The sequence below is a fragment of the Lepidochelys kempii genome, chromosome 8, assembly GCF_965140285.1.
Source record: "Lepidochelys kempii isolate rLepKem1 chromosome 8, rLepKem1.hap1, whole genome shotgun sequence".
NCBI classification, from domain to species: Eukaryota; Metazoa; Chordata; order Testudines; family Cheloniidae; genus Lepidochelys; species Lepidochelys kempii.
The window spans coordinates 7,294,300-7,314,919 of NC_136387.1; the positions used below are offsets into that span (position 1 = coordinate 7,294,300).

General features: G+C 55.6%; 1 protein-coding gene across 3 annotated transcripts in view; it reads left to right on the forward strand.

The window, feature by feature from the left end:
- PDGFRB (platelet derived growth factor receptor beta) overlaps positions 1 to 20,620 on the forward strand; it is a 56,009-nt gene that overhangs the window by 27,468 nt on the left and 7,921 nt on the right. For all 3 annotated transcript variants that reach the window (XM_073355344.2, XM_073355342.2, XM_078853980.1), the window contains exons 4-18: positions 296 to 562; positions 1,731 to 1,858; positions 3,120 to 3,294; positions 6,235 to 6,427; positions 6,720 to 6,835; positions 7,982 to 8,108; positions 9,271 to 9,482; positions 10,799 to 10,896; positions 11,667 to 11,799; positions 12,961 to 13,065; positions 13,611 to 13,721; positions 14,667 to 14,820; positions 18,509 to 18,675; positions 18,953 to 19,071; positions 20,132 to 20,254. In XM_073355344.2, coding sequence (XP_073211445.1) covers positions 296 to 562; positions 1,731 to 1,858; positions 3,120 to 3,294; positions 6,235 to 6,427; positions 6,720 to 6,835; positions 7,982 to 8,108; positions 9,271 to 9,482; positions 10,799 to 10,896; positions 11,667 to 11,799; positions 12,961 to 13,065; positions 13,611 to 13,721; positions 14,667 to 14,820; positions 18,509 to 18,675; positions 18,953 to 19,071; positions 20,132 to 20,254 — 2,228 coding nt within the window. The remainder of the gene's footprint in view (positions 1 to 295; positions 563 to 1,730; positions 1,859 to 3,119; positions 3,295 to 6,234; positions 6,428 to 6,719; positions 6,836 to 7,981; positions 8,109 to 9,270; positions 9,483 to 10,798; positions 10,897 to 11,666; positions 11,800 to 12,960; positions 13,066 to 13,610; positions 13,722 to 14,666; positions 14,821 to 18,508; positions 18,676 to 18,952; positions 19,072 to 20,131; positions 20,255 to 20,620) is intronic.

Consider the following 20,620-nt stretch of genomic DNA (forward strand, 5'->3'; position numbering starts at 1 on the left):
CCTGGTGCAGACCGGGAGAAGTATAGGCCCCCAGGTAGGAGAGGATCATTGGAAAGAAAAAGTGAGTGAAACTCACGTCTTGGAGAACAAGGCACGCAGCCCCGATGGGACATGTCCCTAGTAATAACCCCAGCAGCTTCGGGAGAGAAACGTCCCGGGAGTTTAGCACATCCGTCTCCAAGCAGAGGTGTTGTCCCATCCCGTGGCTCGTGGGAAGTTGCAATCAGGGCTGCAAAGCAAGTTCTTCTCCTGTCTCTCTTGTAACTGGATTGCCTTCCCCCTTTCCCTTCTGCAGACCCCTCTTTGGTCTTCCTCCCCACAACCTCCGAGGAATCATTCATCTTCATGACCGGCAACAGTGAGGCCACCATCCCGTGCCGCGTCACTGACCCCCAAGCCAGGGTGACTCTCTATGAGAGGAAGGTGGAGAACCCAATTCCCGCAGTCTATGACAGGCAACAAGGCTTCAAGGGGTTCTTCGAAGACAAGACCTACATCTGCCGGGCAACGCTAGATGAGCGGGAGGCGGACTCTGAGGCGTATTACGTCTACAGAATCCAGGGTGAGCCACTTCTTAGGTCTGCCCCGGTGGGATGGATCAGAGGGGTCTGGGCTGATCTGTCTAAAGGCAGCTTCAGCCTCTCTCCAGCTAAATATCTTCTTCGGCTGCCCCTTGCTGTGAGGATGGTGTCTGTCCAGGGGGGTCACTGGTGAGTTTTTAAGTGGCTGAGGAGCCCAATTCTTGCCCTGCAGATTTTCCCACAGAAGTGTCAGGTGTAGTCTTGGAGGAGACATAGTTGTTGGCTGGAGTGGTGTGCCCGTTCTTTCCTCCTTTGTCGCTTCTCTGTCTCAGGAGCACGTCTGTTCTCCTCAGCGTGAGCTGTGGCTTGGTGTATGGTGTAGCATCACTGTGTTCTGGCTGCGGCCCTGCTGGAGAGGCCGCCCTTTCCTGGGTGAAAGAGGATTCGGGCACTGCTTTCTATGGGGTACATTTTGCTCTCGTTTACCCCAGTGGCTCTCCATTGGCTTTGCCATAATGAGCATGTACCATGGTAAATAAAAGCAGAAGCCAGGCCTCTGGGCTCACTCTGTTCTGAGTTTCCACCACAGTGCTCTAGCAGCGCCCCCAGAGGAACAGGCTCTCCTCTCAGGACTGCAGACCCCCTGTCCCTCCTGCCCTGAGCCGTTCCTAATGACAAGCTCTGACGGCAGGCATAGTGCTCAGTGCAGGTCCACGCACTCCTTCCCTGCTGAGCCCGCAGCTCCAGCTCCTGGGGAAGGGAACGGTCTCACAGGGCGGTAAAATGGGCACAAGGTGGAACACGTCAGAGCCACGCTGGATTCCATCGAGAAAAGGGCTTCCTCTTTGCTTCCCCCGGAGAATTCCCTGGCTCCCCGGAGGTCCCTGGGCTCCCCAGGATCTCTTTAAGATCATGCCCCTGCCTCACTCCACTGTACTTTTTTTCCACTGTATTTGCAATAAAGCCTAGTGGCCAGAGCCCTGTAACGCTAGGCACTGCACAGTCCTAGACCAAAGAGGCCGTCTCTGCCCCAGAGAGCTTACAGGCTGAGTAAGAGACAAGAGACAGCAGGTGGATGCAGACAGACGGGGAGAACAAGGAAGCCATGAGACGATGGTGGGAGGTAGTGGTCCCTGCATGCCAGCTGCCTAGGGTTTAGCTCTCCCAAGCAATGATTCACCCCCTGCTGTTTCCCTCCCTCCTCTTTAGTCTCGTCCCTCAATGTTTCCATCAGCGCGGTGCAGACCGTGGTGAAGCAAGGCGAGAACATCACTGTGATGTGCACTGTAAGCGGCAACGAAGTGGTCGATTTCAGCTGGTTTTACCCTCGCCAGGAGGTGAGTGCTGCAGCCCACGCTCTGTAACCAGATTGGCAGCTCCTCCCCTTGCCGGTTGTGCCAGGAGATAGCGGGCCAAGGCCACATCTGTGTCAAGCCGGGCTGCCCCCTTCACGGCAGGAGCCCCAGGACTCGGCTCCCACAGGGGGTGCACAGCTGCCATCTGGCCACCCGCCATGTGTCTCCCTCGGTGCCCGCCTGACACAGTCTGTGAGTCTGCTACAGGCTTCGGCTTGAGAGTCTGGCTCCTTAGTTCAAGCTTCAGAGACTCATGGATTTAGCTCTGGAGGGCCCCAGTTCAGACTTTGGTGCATTGGCTGAGAGAGCAGCTCTCAGGGTTTAAATTGCTGTCGGGCTCTGGCCCATGAGACCATCACACGTCCACCACAGAGCCCAAGAGGGAGGAGATGCCCCACAGCAGCTGGGAGTCCTGGGCTTTTGACCTAGCTGGCATATGCAGCACACAGCCCTGGCTACCTGGAAGGTGGGGGTGAAGTCAGGGGGCAGATTGTGGTGGGTCTAAACCCTGCACCTTTTGGGTAAAGCCATTGCACCCCTGCATTGCAAGGTCATGAACTGTGTCTGTCTAAGGTATGTATCTGGTCCTCATCCTACCTGAACACCTCACAGCCCCACTGGGAGGTAGGGAAGTGCTGTAATCCCTGTTTACAGATGCGAAACTGAGGCACTATGTGGCTTATGTAGGGTTACACAGGGAGTGTGGGGTGAAGCAGGGGACTGAACCCAGGTCTCCCAAGTCCAAGGCTAGTGCCCTAAACCACTGGGCCATCCTTCCTCTGTGGGGGACTCGGCCCGCTGGTCAATGCTCCCTCCCGCAGCTGGCTGGGCCAGCAATGCACGGCTGAGTTCAAGTAGACTGAGGAAGGACGGGGAGCTGTGGGGAAGTACTGCTCACTGGAGCCCGGGCGAGGTGGGAGAGCCGCTCGCCCCTTCTCTACAAACCCTGCCACTCAGGGGAAGAGTGACCTCTGGCAGTGACTAGGGAGCGGGGCCAGTGGACTCTGAGGGGAGCTCCTTCCAGCGCTCCTGCCCCTGGGGCCCCAGGACAAGGGCAAGCCCAGAGCTGTGTTCATGCCTGACCCTGCAGTGAGTTCTTCAGCTGGAGAAGGCTGAGGGTCCCCACTGCATACGCAGGCTGATCCAAACACACGGGGAGGTCCAGTTTCCAGTGCTCCCCTGGCCTGGCGGTCTTGTCATTGCTGATCTCACGGGGCGGGGGTCTCCTCTCTCCCCTGCACAGGCAGGTAAGGCCGTGGAGCCTGTGATGGCCTTCTTGCCTGGATCCAGCCATGACATCCGCTCCACCGTGACCATCCAGAACGCAGAGCTGGAGGACGCCGGCACCTACATCTGCCACGTCTCCGAGGTCTACCTCCAGAATATGGACAAGAAGGACATTGAGGTCAACGTGATCGGTGTGTTGCCACACCCTCAGGGCCAGCTAGCTCTGGGCACCAGCTAGCCCTACAACCTCTCTCTCCCCATGCCACGCAGGCCTGGCTTCATCCCTCTTCCACATGGCCCTGGCAAACCCTGCTCCCAGAAAGTCACTCACCCGCCCCCCAAAGAGGCCTAGACTCACCCTCACTTACTCCCTCATGTAAGAAAACCCCAGCATTTTGCTTATAGCCATGGGCAAGAGACAATGAGCTACTCGTCCATGCTGGGCCTAGGAGATCTGAGGCCCCTTGAGATGTGGCTGGAGCTTGGCTGCAGCCTCCCCAGGACACAGGAGCTGGCTCAGCCAAACACACTCGCCTCATGTGTGTAATTCCTCTCATTTTAAACTGGATTTTATTGAGTGAAACCTGCCCCTTCAGAATCATAGAAGATTAGAGTTGGAAGGGACCTCAGGAGGTCATCTAGTCCAACCCCCTGCTCAAAGCAGGACCAACCCCAACTAAACCATCCCAGCCAGGGCTTTGTCAAGCCTGACCTTAAAAACCTCTAAGGATGGAGATTCTACCACCTCCCTAGGTAACCCATTCCAGTGCTTTACCACCCTCCTAGTGAAATAGTGTTTCCTAATATCCAACCCAGACCTCCCCCATTGCAACTTGAGACCATTGCTCCTCGTTCTGTCATTTGCCATCACTGAGAACAGCTGAGCTCCATCCTCTTTGGAACCCCCCTTCAGGTAGTTGAAGGCTGCTATCAAATCCCCCCTCAGTCTTCTCTTCTGCAGATTAAACAAGCCCAGTTCCCTCAGACTCTCCTCGTAAATCATGTGCTCCAGTCCCCTAATCATTTTTGTTGCCCTCCGCTGGACTCTCTCCAATTTGTCCACATCCTTTCTGTAGTTGGGGGCCAAAAACTGGACGCAATACTCCAGATGTGGCCTCACCAGTGCCGAATAGAGGGGAATAATCACTTCCCTCGATCTGCTGGCAATGCTCCTATTAATGAAGCCCAATATGCTGTTAGCCTTCCTGGCAACAAGGGCACACTGCTTATATCCAGCTTCTCATCCACTGTAATCCCCAGATCCTTTTCTGCAGAACTGCCGCTTAGCCAGTCGGTCCCCAGCCTGTAGCGGTGCGTGGGATTCTTCCTTCCTAAGTGCAGGACTCTGCACTTGTCCTTGTTGAACCTCATCAGATTTCTTTTGGCCCAATCCTCCAATTTGTCTAGGTCACCCTGGACTCTATCCTTACCCTCCAGCATATCTACCTGTCCCCCCAGCTTAGTGTCATCCGCGAATTTGCTGAGGGTGCAAGCCATCCCATCATCCAGATCATTAATGAAGATGTTGAACAAAACTGTCCCCAGGACCAACCCCTGGGGCACTCCTCTTGATACCAGCTTCCAACTAGACATCAAGCCTTTGATCACTACCTGTTGAGCCTGACAGTCTAGCCAGCTTTCTACCCACCTTATAGTCCATTCATCCAATCCATACTTCTTTAACTTGCTGGCAAAAATACTGTGGGAGAATAACAAACTCCTTTCCTGCTGTGAGTTTTGCTGGCTTCCTAGAAGCCCTCGGTCTCCAGAGGACCCCACACAGACCTTGGAAGGACCATCCTCCAACTAAAGACGGGTCTGAGGCACAAAGATTGGATCCAGATCAAATTGTCCCGAGATTTCAGGGGCATTGGGCCATCTCTACTCTTAACAAATAGAGTTGTGTATCCATATAGCGAGTAGCCAGATCCCCTTCCTAGGGTGACCAGGTGTCCGGTTTTGCACCGGAACTCCTGGTTGAAAAGGGATCCTGGCAGCTCCAGTTAGCACTGCTCACTATGCTTTTGACTGTCCAGTTGGTGCCACTGCACAGCGGGGCTGGCAGGCTCCCTGCTAGCCTCCATGCCACGTGGCTCCTGGGAAGCAGTGGCATGTCCTCTCTCTGGCTCCTATACGTAGGGGCAGCCAGGGTGCTCTGCACACTGCCCCCGCCCCAAGCACCATCCCCACAGCTCCCATTGGCCGGGAACCGCGGCCAATGGGAGCTGCGGGGGTGGCGCCTGTGGACAGGGCAGCATACAGAGCCGCCTGGCCACACCTCTGCATAGGAGCCGGAGGAAGGACATGCCACTGCTTCCGGGAGCTGCTTGAAGTAAACACTGCCCTGAGCCTACACCCTTGAGCCTCCTCCCCAGCCCTGATCCCCCCTCCCTCCGACCTCCCTCCCTCCAAACCCCTCAGTCCCAGCCTGGAGCACCCCAAACTCCTCATCCTTAGCCCCACCCTAGAGCCCGCACCCCCAGCCAGAGCCCTCACAACTCCCCATGCCCCAACCCCCTGCCCCAGCCCTGATTCCCCATCCCACCCTCCAAACCCCTTGGTCCCAGCCCGGAGCACCCTCCTACACCCCAAACCCCTCATCCCCACCCCAGAGTCTGCATCCCCAGACAGAGCCCTCACCCCCCCAACTCCAACGCCCTGCCTCAGCTCAGAGCTCCCTTCCATACTCTGACCCCCTCTGCTCCACCCCCCAGCCCGGAGCCCCCTCCTGCACCCCAACCCCCTCATTCCTGGCCCCACCCCAGAGCCCGTACCCCCAGCTGGAGCCCTCACCCCCTCCTGCACTCCAGCCCCCTGAGCCAGCACAGTGAAAATGAGCGTGTGTGTGAGGGTGGGGAAAGCGAGCGACGGGGGAGGGGGGGGAGGGGGGGCGCGGAGTGAGTGGGGGGCTGGGCCTCAGAGAAGGGGTGGGGCATGGGCAGAGCCTCAGAGGAGGGGCGGGGTGGAGGGCAGGACAAGGGTGTTTGGTTTTGTGCAAGTAGAAAGTTGGCAACCCTACCCTCTCCCACCCTTCTCTCTGTCTCCCCCCAGCCTCCCTGCTCCTTCTCCTTTCCTGGGAGCAGGCCCTGGGATGGGGGTGCTGACCCTGCCCCTCTCTGAACCCTCTGCAGAGCGTGGCTTTGTGAGGTTCCACACTGGTCTGAACAACATCGAGTTGGCCGAGGTGCACAAGAGTCGCACCATCCAGGTGCAGATCGAGGCCTATCCGCAGCCAACCATCCTGTGGCTGAAGGACAATGAGACTCTGTGGGTGGGGAACAGCAGCGAATTCGCCATCACCAGCAAGAACCTGTCGGAAACCAGGTGAGGCAGCCCCGGTGGGTGGGACACAGCCCTCCCCCCAGAGATTGGTGTGGCAAGGGCCCAGCGATACAACCGTTCCCATCCTGAGTGGAGCAGGGCGATGGGAATTCTCTGTGCCCAGCCAGAACGTGGTGGGGGGTCCTCCACATTGATCCTGACTCAACCGTTTGCTGTGCGGTTTCTGTGCCAGCCTCAGGGTTCGGCTGGATGGGAGCGACTCACCCCAGTACGCCTGTTGGGCAGCAGAGAGTGTCTTCCCATCTTCACTGCTCTGGGATCCTTTTCCCTCCAGGTACCAAACCACTCTGACCCTGGTGCGGGTGAAGCAGAAAGAAGGGGGATTCTACACCGTCCGGGCATCCCATGAGGATGACACGCAGGAGCTGTCCTTCTACCTGCAAATTAACGGTGAGGAGGCGGCACCAACGACCTTTGAGACACTGCGGGTTAGAGAGGGTCCTAGCAGCTCCCGCCACAATTCACAGCGGGACATAAAGACCCGGCTGCTTTGACTGCAGCCTTTTTGGGTCATTTTTGTCAGAACAACAGGCGGAAGCAGACAACACCCTCACTCGAAATGTCTCAGATTGATTCACCACTGCCTACTGAAACTAAGCAATACTATTGCCATGTGCATACAACAAACAATCAAAGGCAGGTGAATGCTTCACATTTGGTCCGTCAGGTGGCATTATGTACTGCAAGTGTATGTTCCTGCCTAAAAACAGTCCGAAAATGCCAGTTGTTTTTTGCGGGAAATTTTGTGGGAGAAAGTTGTGGAGGTTTTTTTTTGGTTTGGGGTTTGTTTATTTGTTTTTTAATTTCCAGTGTTTTTTTTATTTCCCTAGAACCACAAAACCAGAACCACAAAAGATCTGTAGTTTTCAGAAACCATTTCCAGTCAAATTTCCCAGTTTTCAAAACTCCCGACGTGTGTTACCAAAACATTTTTTCATTTTGCTCAAAAAGCCTTTTTTCAAAAAAAACATGTTGCTGGAAACCTGTCGACCCTCCCTGGGCATAACACGTTCCCAGCGCGGCGGGACTCGGGGGCCCGTCGTGAAATGGGTGCAGGTCTAGCAGACACAGCAGAATGGCACTGACCCCACTTACACTGTGTCTGAATTTGCCCCTTAAATCGCAGCCCATCTGAGGTGTAGAAGTGTTCCCTGCTAGTCCCCCACAAGCTAGCAGGGCAGTCTGGGAGGGAAACCTACTGCCCGCACCACCTCGGCTCACCCTCTGCCTCCAGCAATGGACTTCAAGGGAGGGGACACGCTCATCCTCCATTCCAGTGGCTGGGGGCCCTCAAATTGTACAGCTATTGCTGAAGGGACCATAGCTGTGTACATGGCCACCAGCCCAGGCCCCTCCTTGGCCCTCTGCAGAGTGACTACTTACTTCACTCATGTTCTCTAGCATGGATGAGTTCCTGCCCCCTGGCAGTCTCTCTCCAAACACATGGTGGGATCTTGCATGGCTCCAAAAGGGAGGCTTTCCTGCTCCCCTCCTGCCGGCAAAGCAAATGGCTGACTCTCTCTTTTCCCTTCCCAGTGCCCGCCAATGTGTTGTCGCTGAAGGAGAACAGCAATGCCAGCAGTGGGGAGCAGACCGTCACGTGCTCCACTGAAGGGATGCCCCAGCCGGAGCTCAGGTGGTTCACCTGCAACGACATCAAAGGGTGAGGGGGCCTGGTGACCCAGTGCAGGCATGGAAAAGTGTGTAAAGCACCTCTTGCTGGGCGAGGATGGGACTGACAGTTGTGGGTGTCCTCTCACCCAAAGCTCCTGGACCATGCCCTGTAGCACTTCCTGCTGTGAGAAACCGGGAACTGGGCATCTCTAGGCATTTTTCGTCCCATGCCCAGACCTCCCACACCTCGCTTACCGTGTCTCCTGTTGGGAAAAATTGGGACTGAATTTTACTGTATAATTGATGCACTTGTGTGTCTAGTTAGTGCTCCATAATCTCAGTCCTGAAGGGGTTTAGATCTCTGCCAGTGGGGTAAAGGAGACGGAGCTCTGGTTGTTCACCTCAGTTATTATTTGTATTACCATAGTGCCTAGCAGTGCCAGCCACAGATGGGAACCCCAGTGCACTAGGGGTACAGACACAGAACAAAAATACAGTCCCTGCCCAAGAGAGCTTCCAGTCTAAGACAAGAGACAACAGGTGAATATGGACAGACAGACGGGAGGCTGGCTTATGTGATAGGCAGCAGTCACAGCACATGTGAATCAGGTCACTTAGGGGCTGACCTTTGGCCTATTGCTGCAGATTGGCACAGCTTGTCCTCACCAGTCTTGAATCTCCCATTTTTGTTTTCTAACATCCTCTGTGAGGCCCAGATATTATTTCTCATGGGACACACAAAAATCAGTGGGTGCTCCCCCTGCTGGCTCTGCCGCAGCAGTGCACTGTTCTCAATCTCCATTCCCGGAGCTGCACAGGTACAAGCAGATCCGCGTGTTGTGCTGCGAGAAATGGAGCCCAGCGGCTTGTTCCCTCCAGCCCTCGCCATTCGTTTGTGTCACTTACTGTTTACGAGGAAAGGGGCTGGAACAAGTGCCTCAAAACAGAAGCTGAGATGGGGCTCACTTGAGTCCCCCCAGCTCATCAGTGATGGAGCATGAGACCAAACAAAGAGCTCTGTGTTAGTAGAGATGCAGCGCCAGGGAAGTCAGCGGGGCAGGGAAGCTCACTGGAGGAAGAGCTGTAATCCGCAAGCATTTGCAGGGCACAGGCAGGGTCACAAAGAGCCGAGCTATAACAGCTATAATACAGCATCCTGCAGCATCATGCAGCCGGGATTGTCTCCCATGTGTGGCTTTTTCAACTGGAAGGTGCGGCACCAAGGAGCAGCCCACCAGGGTCCTGGGGAACAACTCAGAGGAGATCAACCTGCAAACCATCTCTACGTACCACGAGACACTGAAGGTTTACAGAGTGAACAGCACACTGCGGCTCCGCAGGGTGGACGAACCCCTGCTCATCAGATGCTCTGTGCAGAACCTCCTGGGCAGTAACTTTCAGGACATCACCCTGGTCTCACACGGTGAGTTGGCTGGCACTCGCTTTGTCCCAGGTGTGCAGGTCTCTGCGCTGTTTGCTGTGGGGTGGAAACTTAGCCCAGGCTGGGGGACTAGTGTCTGCAGCCTGCTCTTTTAGTTCAAGCAGAAGAGGCCTCTTTATGGAGCAGCGTAGCTGGAGCCCTTGGTGCCCATTGGATGTGTCCAACAATTTGTGCCACCTGAATGAGGCAACTTCAGTGCCTGGTATGTGCATGCTTTGCCTATCTGGATAAAATAGCCCCATTCCTCCCCTCCCTCTCCCGGCTCGTCTTCCTGCAGAGCTACTGCCTCCTGCTTTGGAGTCTGTGTCCAAAGGGTAACATTTACACATCCCTTTCTTTGCACAGTCCAGTTGTAATGTCCTCTGTCCTGACACCGAGCAGTAACATCAGTGTAGAAACCAGGAGCGGGTGGATGTGCCAGAGCCAGACCCCACAGCGTCGGTGCGAAGGGAGAGCAGGGTGTTTGCACAAACAGATAGCAAGCGGGCATCACCCTCAGTATATTTCACCAGCATTCGTGTGAGCAACTTGTTATCCAGGCTGCAGGCACTAGGGGGAGCCACAGCCACACATTTATAGGGTGTGAGAGGGCTGAGGCTAGGCCACTAAAAAAGGAACCAACACTCTGGGCTAAAGGGTCAGCCAGGCCAGCTCCCACCAAGAGCCAGACCACTGCCTCCTACAGCCCATGGCTCTGTACACAGCCATGAGGTCAAATCTCTTCCAAAAACCTCTGGGCTGTGGGGAGCTCTCCTGCAGCAAAGGGGCTGGAGCGTCACCACTAATTCCTTCCCACCGCACCGCGATGGAGTGGCCCCCCTCCCCGTGTGTTTGTGCCGCTTTCCAGCACCCCTCGGGGGGATTAGTTCTAGGGACAGGGAATAATCGTCCAGGGTTACCCTGAGTCCAGCAGAGAAGGGAGAGGGTCCTCTCTGGGCATCCCTGGCTGGTCTGGATCAGTGAACACTTCTCATGGGAGTAAGGGCTGGGTACAGCCAGCCAGGGGACACCGCAGAGGCCTGGCTAAGGGTCACTTCCTGTCAGTTTCCAAGGGATGGCACGAAAGCACCAAGATGTGCCCCAGGCCCCAGCAGTGGCTGCCAGGGGTTGAAGTCATCCGGGGAGGTTTGGAGAGGGAGGGAGAGCAGGACTTATGGGACAAGACAGGGCAGGGTCTCAGAGTGGGGCATTTTGGATGAGGCCCTCTTGGCTAGTTTCTCCCAAGTGGCTGCCCTGAGCTCCCCAGGCCACATGGGGCTGGAGGCATCTGATTGTTTTCCATGTGGTTCTTGTCGTAGCTTTGCCCTTTAAGATGATCATCATCTCAGTCATTCTGGCCTTGGTGGTGGTGCTTGCCGTCATCTTCCTGGTGGTCCTCATCGTCCTGTGGCTGAAGGTCAGAGCGAGCACCGTCTCCCCCTTCGGGAGGTGGGGAGGTCTCCTCCCTTTGACTGCATGCACTGAGAGGGCTTGGCCGGGCTGCAATGGGCAGCTGGGGAACATCCCCCTCTTCTAGCTCCTTGGTGCAGAGCTGGAGGTGCCAACTTCATGGGTGCTCCAGGGCTGATCACCCAGGGAAAAAATTTAGTGCTTAGCACCCACCAGCAGCCAGCGCCCCCCTCACCCTCAGCACCTCGCATCCGCCGGCGGCCCTGCCGATCAACTCCTTCCCCTCCTTCCCAGTGCCTCCCGATCAGCTGTTCTGCGGCATGCAGGAGGTGCTGCAGGGGAGGAGGGAGGAGCAGGGATGGTTGGGGGAGGAGGCAGAACTAAGTAGAAAGAGGCGGGGCAGGGATGGGCGCTTGGGAGAAGAGGTGGGATGGGGCGGGGTCTGGGGTGGAACTGGGTGGGAAGAGGTGAGGCAGGGGCGGGAAGAGGTGGGGAGGCTTGGGGGAAGGGTCAGGTGGGGGCGGGGCCTGAGGCAGAGAGGGGGTTGAGCACGTCCAAGGCCCGGAGGAAGCCGGCATCCGTGCCACCTGAGCTCGCCGGTGTGACGCGCAGCAGCGGACCTTCCCTCTGGCCATACTGTGCGAGGCAGCACCGCTGGGATGTCTCCCTGCTGGGGCTGTGGGAGGCAGAGGGTGCAGGGTCACTGTCTGCAGGGGACACCTCCCAGCACAGCCCCACTCTCAGCTCTCTCCTCTCCCCTCCCTTCCCCCTCTCCAGAAGCCTCGCTATGAAATCCGTTGGAAGGTGATTGAGTCGGTCAGCTCCGATGGACATGAGTACATCTACGTGGATCCGATGCAACTCCCCTACGACTGCAGCTGGGAGCTCTCCCGGGACAAGCTAGTGCTAGGTACCGTGTGCTCAGCAGGAATCACCAGGGGATGCTCAGTGAAAAGGACGTAAAAGAACGGGGCACAAATCCATGACTCCACAGAGGGAGAGCATGCCTCCAATGCCAGAGGGTGGGCCTGTAGCCAGGGCCAGCTGGGCAGAAGGTGGGCCACAGATGCGCTTTCACGGGATGTCCATGTCACCGACGCGCCGATGCTCTTAGCACGGAGAGATGGGACATGGGGAGCACATCCAGATCGCACCCAGAGCCTGTGCTCCTTAGGGCATTTAGGGGAATTCAGTGGCCTACTGCCTGCTTTGGGGTGGGCTAGTGAGGCACATTCCACAGGGCTGTCAGGTCCGGTGGCCCTGCCTCTAGGCCATGCTTCTCTCTCCACTCCGCCTGAACCAGGGGCATTGCTGCTCGGGCAGCATCAGGGTGATGTTAGCTGTGCTCCCAGCACCGGAGGCAGCCCCCAGAGGGTGGGAGCACGCTAGTACATATGGGACCATCCATGAACCCACATTCAGCATTGAAGAACGGCCTCCATTGTGGGAATAACAATGTGAGCGTTCCCCGTCCTCCTACAGCCCTTTACCTGGGGATCTCGAAGCCCTTCACAACTGCCTAGGGGGCTGGGAGAGCAGGAGGGCATATGGGTGGGGTAGAAACACCAGGACTTTCCTTGGGCTCAGGAACTTTTGGTAGGCCTGGTCCCAGCATGCATGGGGGAACAGAGAGCGTGGGAATAGGACCCATTAGAAATTTCAGGGCTAATAGATCCAGGCCCCCGTCAAAATGATCACTGAACTGTCAGAAGGAAACCAGACAGTATAAAGCACCTCTGAGAATGAACCTCTGCGGGGATGGAATTGTCAAACAGTGCTACCCCTGGTGACCACATCTGGAATAGCTACAGTTCTGTTTGGGAAAGGAGCCTCGGGCTTTTCCTCTTTATTAACACGCTTCCCAGCCAGGCAGAAATCAGCCCTGGCACAGACATAATAACTCCCAGCTTCCGCCATTCCCTGCTGCAATCGCCGGGGGTGTGCAGTGCTGCTGTCTTTCCAGTAAGGGATGCACACTTTCTGAGCAGCTGCCTTGTGGGCCCCTCCCATCTGGCCCTCTGAGGGTTGCTGTTGCAGCTGAAATCTGCATCTCCCTGGTGTTTTGCTGCAGGTCGCACTCTCGGATCCGGAGCCTTTGGCCGAGTTGTGGAGGCAACGGCCCATGGCCTGAGCCATTCGCAATCCACGATGCGAGTGGCTGTGAAAATGCTCAAATGTGAGTTTCCCACCATCTCTTCCCTTCGTTCACTGTCACTCTACCCCTCTTCCATTGCTCTCCCCCACTGCTTCCTTCCCTCTCTCTCCCTTGCTTGTTCCCTCTCACCGGGAGACATTCCCTCCCTCTGCATAGACACCAGCTGGGTCAGTCATTGTCTCACCGCTCCCAGCCCTGCCCATGGTGGGATCAGGACTGTGCTAGCTACATGTCTGTTCACTCACAGGTGATTCTAGCAGGGTTCTGTGGCCCCTGCCTAGCATGGACAGCGATTTATTTCTAAGCACCACTGTCTTTCTTGCCTTCTCTCCAAAAGGCAAAGGTCTAGGTAAGCAGAGGGAGTTGCTTATATCAGTATCATAGCCTGGACAAGAGCTCAGGAGCTCCCGCCTCCCAGCCTCGTGCTCAGAGCACCCCTCCCTCTGATGACCCAGTGCTGTGTATGTGACACCAGTTCCTTGTGGGTGTGCGTGTGTCAGGGTCATGCTCGCATCTCTCACACCTCAGCATTCTTATTTCATCTTACTGATGGGTCCGTTTAACAGCTACCGCCAGGACCAGCGAGAAACAGGCCCTGATGTCTGAGCTGAAGATCATGAGCCACCTGGGACCTCACCTAAACATTGTCAACTTGCTTGGAGCCTGCACCAAAGGAGGTACCTGTCCCCTCCCATGTCCCTCCCCTGGACATGACCCCCCTTCATCACAGCTGGTACCCGTCCCCTCCCCCTACTGACCCAAACATTAGCATCCTGCTTAGAGGTCACTACCCTTAGTATGGTGACCAGGCTGAGTTTAGGCGGCCCAGCCCATCTGTCCGCATGGGCCTGCTGCCTGAATGGGAGAAAACTCTGCGCGAGTTGCCAGACTCCACTCCTCCCTGCTGCGTGTCCATCCCCCTCCAGCAGCAGGTATAAGAAAATGATCTCCATCCGATCTCCTTCCAGCAGCATGACCCATGGAAAGCCCAGGTAGCCGACGGTGCTCCAAACTCGAAGGCCAGTGGTCCTGCCTGCTCTCCACTCATCTGAGTGTCCCAAGCCCTCAGCAAAGCAAGGGGCCTTCCTCCCTGGGGCTTCCTGAATCCCCTTACAAGTGGTTGTGAGAACGTGCAGACACCTCTTTGTGAAGGGGTTGGCAGTAAAGCCGGTTGGGAATTTCACTAGAAAATGCCGATTTGTCAAACTGAACCTGTTCTCAGGAAGAAGTCGGTTCAGACAAATTTTTCAACCAAAAAAAAAAAAACGCTGAAAAGTGTAGAAATTGTCGACATTTTCACAATGAAAGATACCAGTTTTCGGTCTCAAAGTGACTTGTTGTTTTGAAATTTAAGCTAAGCGTAGTCAATAAAATTGTTTGTCAATAAAAAATGGTCGAAACTGAAATGAAATGTTCCAGTTGACCCAGAACCAAACGTTTCGAGGGGGTTTCCAGTTCATGACAGTTTGCAAGATTTAACTTTTCGTCCTAATTCGGGACAGGGAAATTCTTCGTTACCTTGCAAATGTTCACAAGACAGGAACCGCCTTTCCCACCCAGCTGTGGTCGCTAAGAAAAGGGCCCAAGCCCACACCTGAGTCAAGCGTTCTCCTCTCCTGCAGGCCCCATCTATATCATAACGGAGTGTTGCCGCTACGGAGACCTCGTGGACTACCTGCTCCGGAACAAGCATAGCTTCCTCCAGTACTACACTGAGAAAGCAAGGCGAGAGATGGAGGTGTATGGGAATGCCTCCGAAGAGGACAAGGTGTACAGGTGCCTTTAAAGTAATAGCCTTCTCAGGAGCAGCAGAAGGTCTCTAAAAGTAGGGGGGCCAATGGTGCTCAGACAGTGGCCCCGCCCCCCATGCCGCCCCTTCCCCCTGAGTCCCTGCCCCTTCCCCCGAGGCCCTGCCCCCGCGCCGCCCCTTATCCCTGAGCCCCCGCCCTTGCACTCTGACTTCCCCCGAAGCCCCGCCTTTGCACTGCCCCTTCCCCCCAAGACTCACCCCCTGCTCACTTCTCTCTAGCCCTTCCTCCCACAACGTGATAAAGTGGGAGGGTTATTTCCTCCCACTTTTAAAAGTGGGGGGGCCATGCCCCCCCCCATTCTGGTGCCCCTGCCTTCTATTTCCTTTATGCATGCAGCCATCCCAGCCAGCCACAGCAGGGTCCTGTCCTAAATCCTACAGATTTTGTTCTCTTGTTCACACCAGGGAAGACTGGTGACTTAAGGGTAGGCTAACCTATGGACCAGATCTGCAGTACATTAATTTCAATGGAAGTTAGGAACCTAAATACCTTTGCGGATCTGGGTCCCACCCTGGAATTTTCTGCTTTTAGCTCTGCATTTGCCAAACAGGTCCTGTTGAGCTCAGTGCCGAAGTGGGCAGATTTAGCACAGCTTTGTGACAGCTCTTCTTCCCCGGCTGAAACAACGGAAAATAGTCCTGTTACTGTCCCGCTGCCGTAAGAGGTGTGGGAATCTCTGTGCGGATTGACTGAGAGGCATCGCAGATGGACGTTACAAGGCAGTGTTTTGTCCCAGTGCACAGAAGCAGTAGTGAAACAAGACAGGCGCTCAGTACATTGATGGAAGCTCTTGCAGTTTCCATTTCAAGTCAGATGAGGCAATAATAAATGTTGAACAAAAGAACATTAATCTGGGCTCTCAGACTTCAAATTAAGGCCTTGAAAATGCTACCTACAATTTTGTGCACACCGCAGCTTTTCAGGGGAGTTTTGGCAGGTGCAAAACTTTGGATTTCTGCATGCCAGTTGCATTTGTGCAGTGTACATGGATTGGGATTGCCAGGCATCCGGTTTTTGACTGGAACCCCCGGTCGAAAAGAGACCCTGGCGGCTCCGGTCGGCACCACTGACCAGGCTGTTAAAAGCCCAGTCGGCGGAGCAGCAGGGGCCCAGGGCTAAGGCAGGCTCCCTGCCCTAGCTCTGAACGGCTCCCGGAAGCGGCCGCCAGGTCTCTGCGGCCCCTAGGCGCTGGGTGGGCAGGGCCTGGGAGGTTCCATGTGCTGCCCCCGCCCCAAGTGCCCGCTCCACAACTCCCATTGGCTGAGAACTGTGACCAATAGGAGCTGTGGGGGGCAGTGCCTGCAGAGCCTCCCTGGCCATCCATGCATCTAGGGGCTACAGGGACCTGGCGGCCGCTTTCTGGGAGCCATAGTAAGCACTGCTGGGACCCCACATCCCTCCTGCACCCCAACCTCCTGCCCCAGCCCAGAGTCCCATCCTACACCCAAACTCCTTCCTGGAGCTCGCACACCCCCGGCAAAAGCCCAGCACCCTCTCCCAGCCCCCTCCTGCACCCCAAACCCTCATCCCTGGCCCCTCCCCACTGCCCACCCCCCCAGCCAAAGACCACACACCCCAACACCCCAGCCCCCTCCTGCACCCCAAACCCCTCATTCCTGGCACCCCCAGCATCCCCTCCAGCCAGAGCCTGCACCCCCACAACACCCTAGCCTGCTTCTACATGTCAAACCCCTCATCCACGGCCCCACCCCACTGCCCACCCCCCCAGCTGGAGCCCACATCCCCCAACACCCCAGCCCCTTCCTGCATCCCAAACCCCTTATCCACAGCCCCACCCCAGAGCCCACACCCCCAGCCGGAGCCCACACCCCCCCAACACCCCAGCCCCCTCCTGCACCCCAAACCCGTCATCCCCAGCCCCACCTCAGAGTCCACACTCCCAGCTGGAGCCCACACCCCCACAACACCCCAGCCCCCTCCTGCACCCCAAACCTATCATCCCCAGTCCCACCCCAGAGCCCACACCCCCAGCAGGAGCCATCACCCCCCTCCCGCACCCCAACCCCCTGCCCCAGCCCGGTGAAAGTGAGTGAGGGTGGGGGAGAGCGAATGATGGAGAGAGGGGGGATGGAGCAAGCAGGGGCGGGGCCTCAGAGAAGGGGTGGGGCCTTTAGCAACCCTAAAATGGATAGGTTTCAGAGTAACAGCCGTGTTAGTCTGTATTCGCAAAAAGAAAAGGAGGACTTGTGGCACCTTAGAGACTAACCAATTTATTTGAGCACGAGCTTTCGTGAGCTACAGCTCACTTCATCGGATGCATACCGTGGTATGCTCATGCTCAAATAAATTGGTTAGTCTCTAAGGTGCCACAAGTACTCCTTTTCTTTTTGCTAAAATGGATAGTTACCATTTAGGTAGTCAGGCCCAAAAGGAGACCTCAGGTTTTGTGTACAGGGTTACCATAGCAGCACATGAAAAAGCTAATTAGATATGCACCATCACCTCATTTGCACACTGTGATGGGGTCTGTCAGGCCTTCTCTGCTGCCTGCTAGAGGCTTTGGGTCCCTGACAGCCTGGCCCAGATCTGGACTCTTCTGCTTAAGGAAAACCTGCTCAGGGCCAGGATACCAATGAGACGCAGTCCTCCAGGGGCCTAGAAGGGCCATGAGGAGGCACTGACCAATAGGGAGCTAGCACACCAGTTAAGAAGGCTTGCCTGTGTCTGAACTGGGCAGTGCTGAGTGAGAGAGGAACAGAAGAGGAGGTTCTTAGTACTAGCCCAGAATACTCGGGGCGGGCAGGGCAGGGCAGGGCAGGGCTTGGCTTGGCTTGGCTTGGCTTCTACTTAAATACTATAACTAAGCAGTCATCTCTTGTGTTGACTAGTTTAAAGGCACAGAGCCAAACTTGAGTTTGGTTAGCATTAACCATTTAAAGACTGGTGCTGCACTCATAGCAAAGGCGGTTCTGCTCCAGCCCAGCTGCCCGCCTACACACGAGCACGCAAGAGTAAGCAGGCAAATTTGCACACACTTTTGCATACAGGCCTCCCTCTAAGGACCCCGTTCACCTGCACCAATGTGAGTTGACTCCTGTGCAAAAACTCACACGGGAAAACATGTAGGCACCAGATTGCAAGTGTGCTTAGAGAGGCTGGGCTCAGGCCTTGTAGGAGATGTGACCCAGTGGTTAACTAAAGAATGAGGATTTTAAAAATTCAGTTTAGTGTGGCTCCTGCCACCTCTCCCAAGAGAAGAGGGCAGTTCAGTCTTCAGAGTCATTCATTTCCAGGGCTTTCAAATGTACCAGCACTCCCCATAGCCCCAGCTGGGGTGGCCCCCTCTCCTGTGGAGGGAGAAGGAAATTCAGACTCCGATTTTTGCCCTTAGGCATGTGTGGATATGTGCACACCTCAGATATGCAGCAAATTTCCAAGGTGCGTGTGGAAAGGGGGCATTTGCTCACACGTGGCCATGCAAGTGCCAGTCCCTGCTTCGTGCATCGGAATTTGCACCCACAACTCAGGCCTGAGCAATGATACGTGTACAATTGTCCATGCCTATGTTTGGAATTCTGGCCCTCCATAACCACAGTCCCTGAAATTAAGTCTCCCTTCTCTGAATCTGAAATCCACTCCAACCTTTTCTTACACTATCTGTTCTGAATGGTTTCTTTGCTTCCCCATTCCAGCCTCACCTCCTTCTCTGTCGAAAGCGACGGGGGCTACATGGATATGAGCAAGGATGACTTCCTGGACTACGTTCCCATGTCTGATATGAAGGGAGAGATCAAGTATGCTGACATTGAGTCCTCCAACTACGGCACCCCCTACGAGCTGGACAGCTATTCCCCCTCAGGTAACGGGAGTCCCTGGATGGGAGGGAGATGGTGTTTGTGCCGGGGTGACTGGTTTCCTTTGCTTTAGGAGCTGGTTGGGATGTGAGCTGATTCCCGCAGGGTCTGTTGAGCCAGAACAGTGTTGGCATAGTTTCTCCCACACTGAGGCTCTGCGGAGGCCTGAAAAACCCCAGACCAACTTCTGTTCCCTCCAACGCGAGCCCCAGCTTTAATCCGTGTGGGAGCCTGGTAACAGCCGTTGTGCGTCCCTCTGCTCTGCCCTTTTCCTCCCTCCAGCTCCCGAAAGGACGGATCGCGTGACCCTGATAAACGAGTCCCCGCTCCTCAGCTACACAGACCTGGTTGGGTTTAGTTTCCAGGTGGCCAACGGGATGGAGTTCCTCGCGTCCAAAAACGTACGTGTGCTGAGTTGGCAGGTGGGTTTGGTGGGAGTCGACTCTGAAAGGGAAGAAATCAAAGCTTCTTCTTGGTGTGTGATGTGAAAGCCCTCTTGACCAGCCAAACCTTCAGTCAGGCTTCACCAGGAGCCGACTCTGCTTCTCTGACGATGTTGCCTCCCTCAGGAGAGAACAGGCCTTTGCATTGAATAGCTACTGACCGCCTTGACTTTCTGGCACTGTCATGGGGCCTGTGTGACCAGACTACATTTTCAAGTAGGTCTGGCTCCAGTCAGGCCAAGCACTGCCTTCCAAACCCCCAGCCTGCAGCCCCCTAGAACCGCTCTCCGGGTGCTTCTGGTGCTGTCTGGTGCCCTTTCCTCAGAGCCAGCCTAAGCGTCCTCACCAGAGGCCAGTGTTGTGTCAATGAACAAGCAACCCAGCCTGGGGCAGAGCTCTCTCCAGACACCCGTCCAGCAGCCAGGCTTACTGGTGCAGCGCTAGGGCTTCTGGAAACAGTGGGTATTAAAGCCGAACTGCCAATGAGGACAGAGCTCCCAGGGTCTCTAAGGCTAATTTGACTGGCTGAGCTTCAGCCAATTGTGAATGTAACCAAAGCTCTGTTGTTTGTTAGGAAAAGTATTTAGCTGGGGTGTGACAGCAATGGGGACGGCCCTAGAGAGAAGCTCAGAGTGACATTTCTGGTCAGTCTCCCAGTCCCCTTCACATGCCTGGCCAGGCAGCTTGCATTAAATGAGATGCCAGCCATATCAACTGTCCGTGCTTCAGTGATGGATTGATACCGGAGGAGCCTGCCTTCTTTGCTGGTGCCAGTGCAATGCTTGAGCAAACCCCGTGAGCATGCTTTGTCCGGGGTACGTGAAGGCATAAGCCAGGCTGGCCTAACCCTGCTGCTCCAAGACTCCGACTGTCCATCTGCAATGCTCGTTTCGCTGCTCTCTGTGGGGGTTTGCTCTGGTACCATGGCGACCTCTGTGGCGCCTTCTGTTGCTCTGAATGCAGGTGTTTCTGTGGCCTGAGCACCCCTTCTAACAATACCCTGTCTCCTCCCTTACAGTGTGTGCACCGAGACCTGGCAGCAAGGAACGTCCTCATCTGCGAGGGGAAGCTGGTGAAGATCTGTGACTTTGGCCTGGCCAGAGATATCATGAGAGATTCCAACTACATCTCCAAAGGCAGCGTGAGTCAGGGACCCAGCCCTTCCTGCCCGGTTCCAGCAGGCTCACACACGCCTTGTTCTACCGGGCGGAAATCTCTCTTCCCAAGGATAGGGCAGAATTCTCACCTGACTCCCTTGATCCTCCCCCACTCCCCAAATAGTCCAAAAAGTCCATTATCCTGACAACAAATCAAAAAATCATAGAACTGAAAGGGACCTTGAGTGGTCATCTAGTCCAGTCCCCTGAACTCAAGGCAGGACTAAGTATTATCTAGACCATCCCTGACAGGTGTTTGTCTAACCTGCTCTTAAAAATCCCCAATGATGGAGATTCCACAACCTCCCTAGGCAATTTTTTCCAGGGCTTAACCACCCTGACAGTTATGA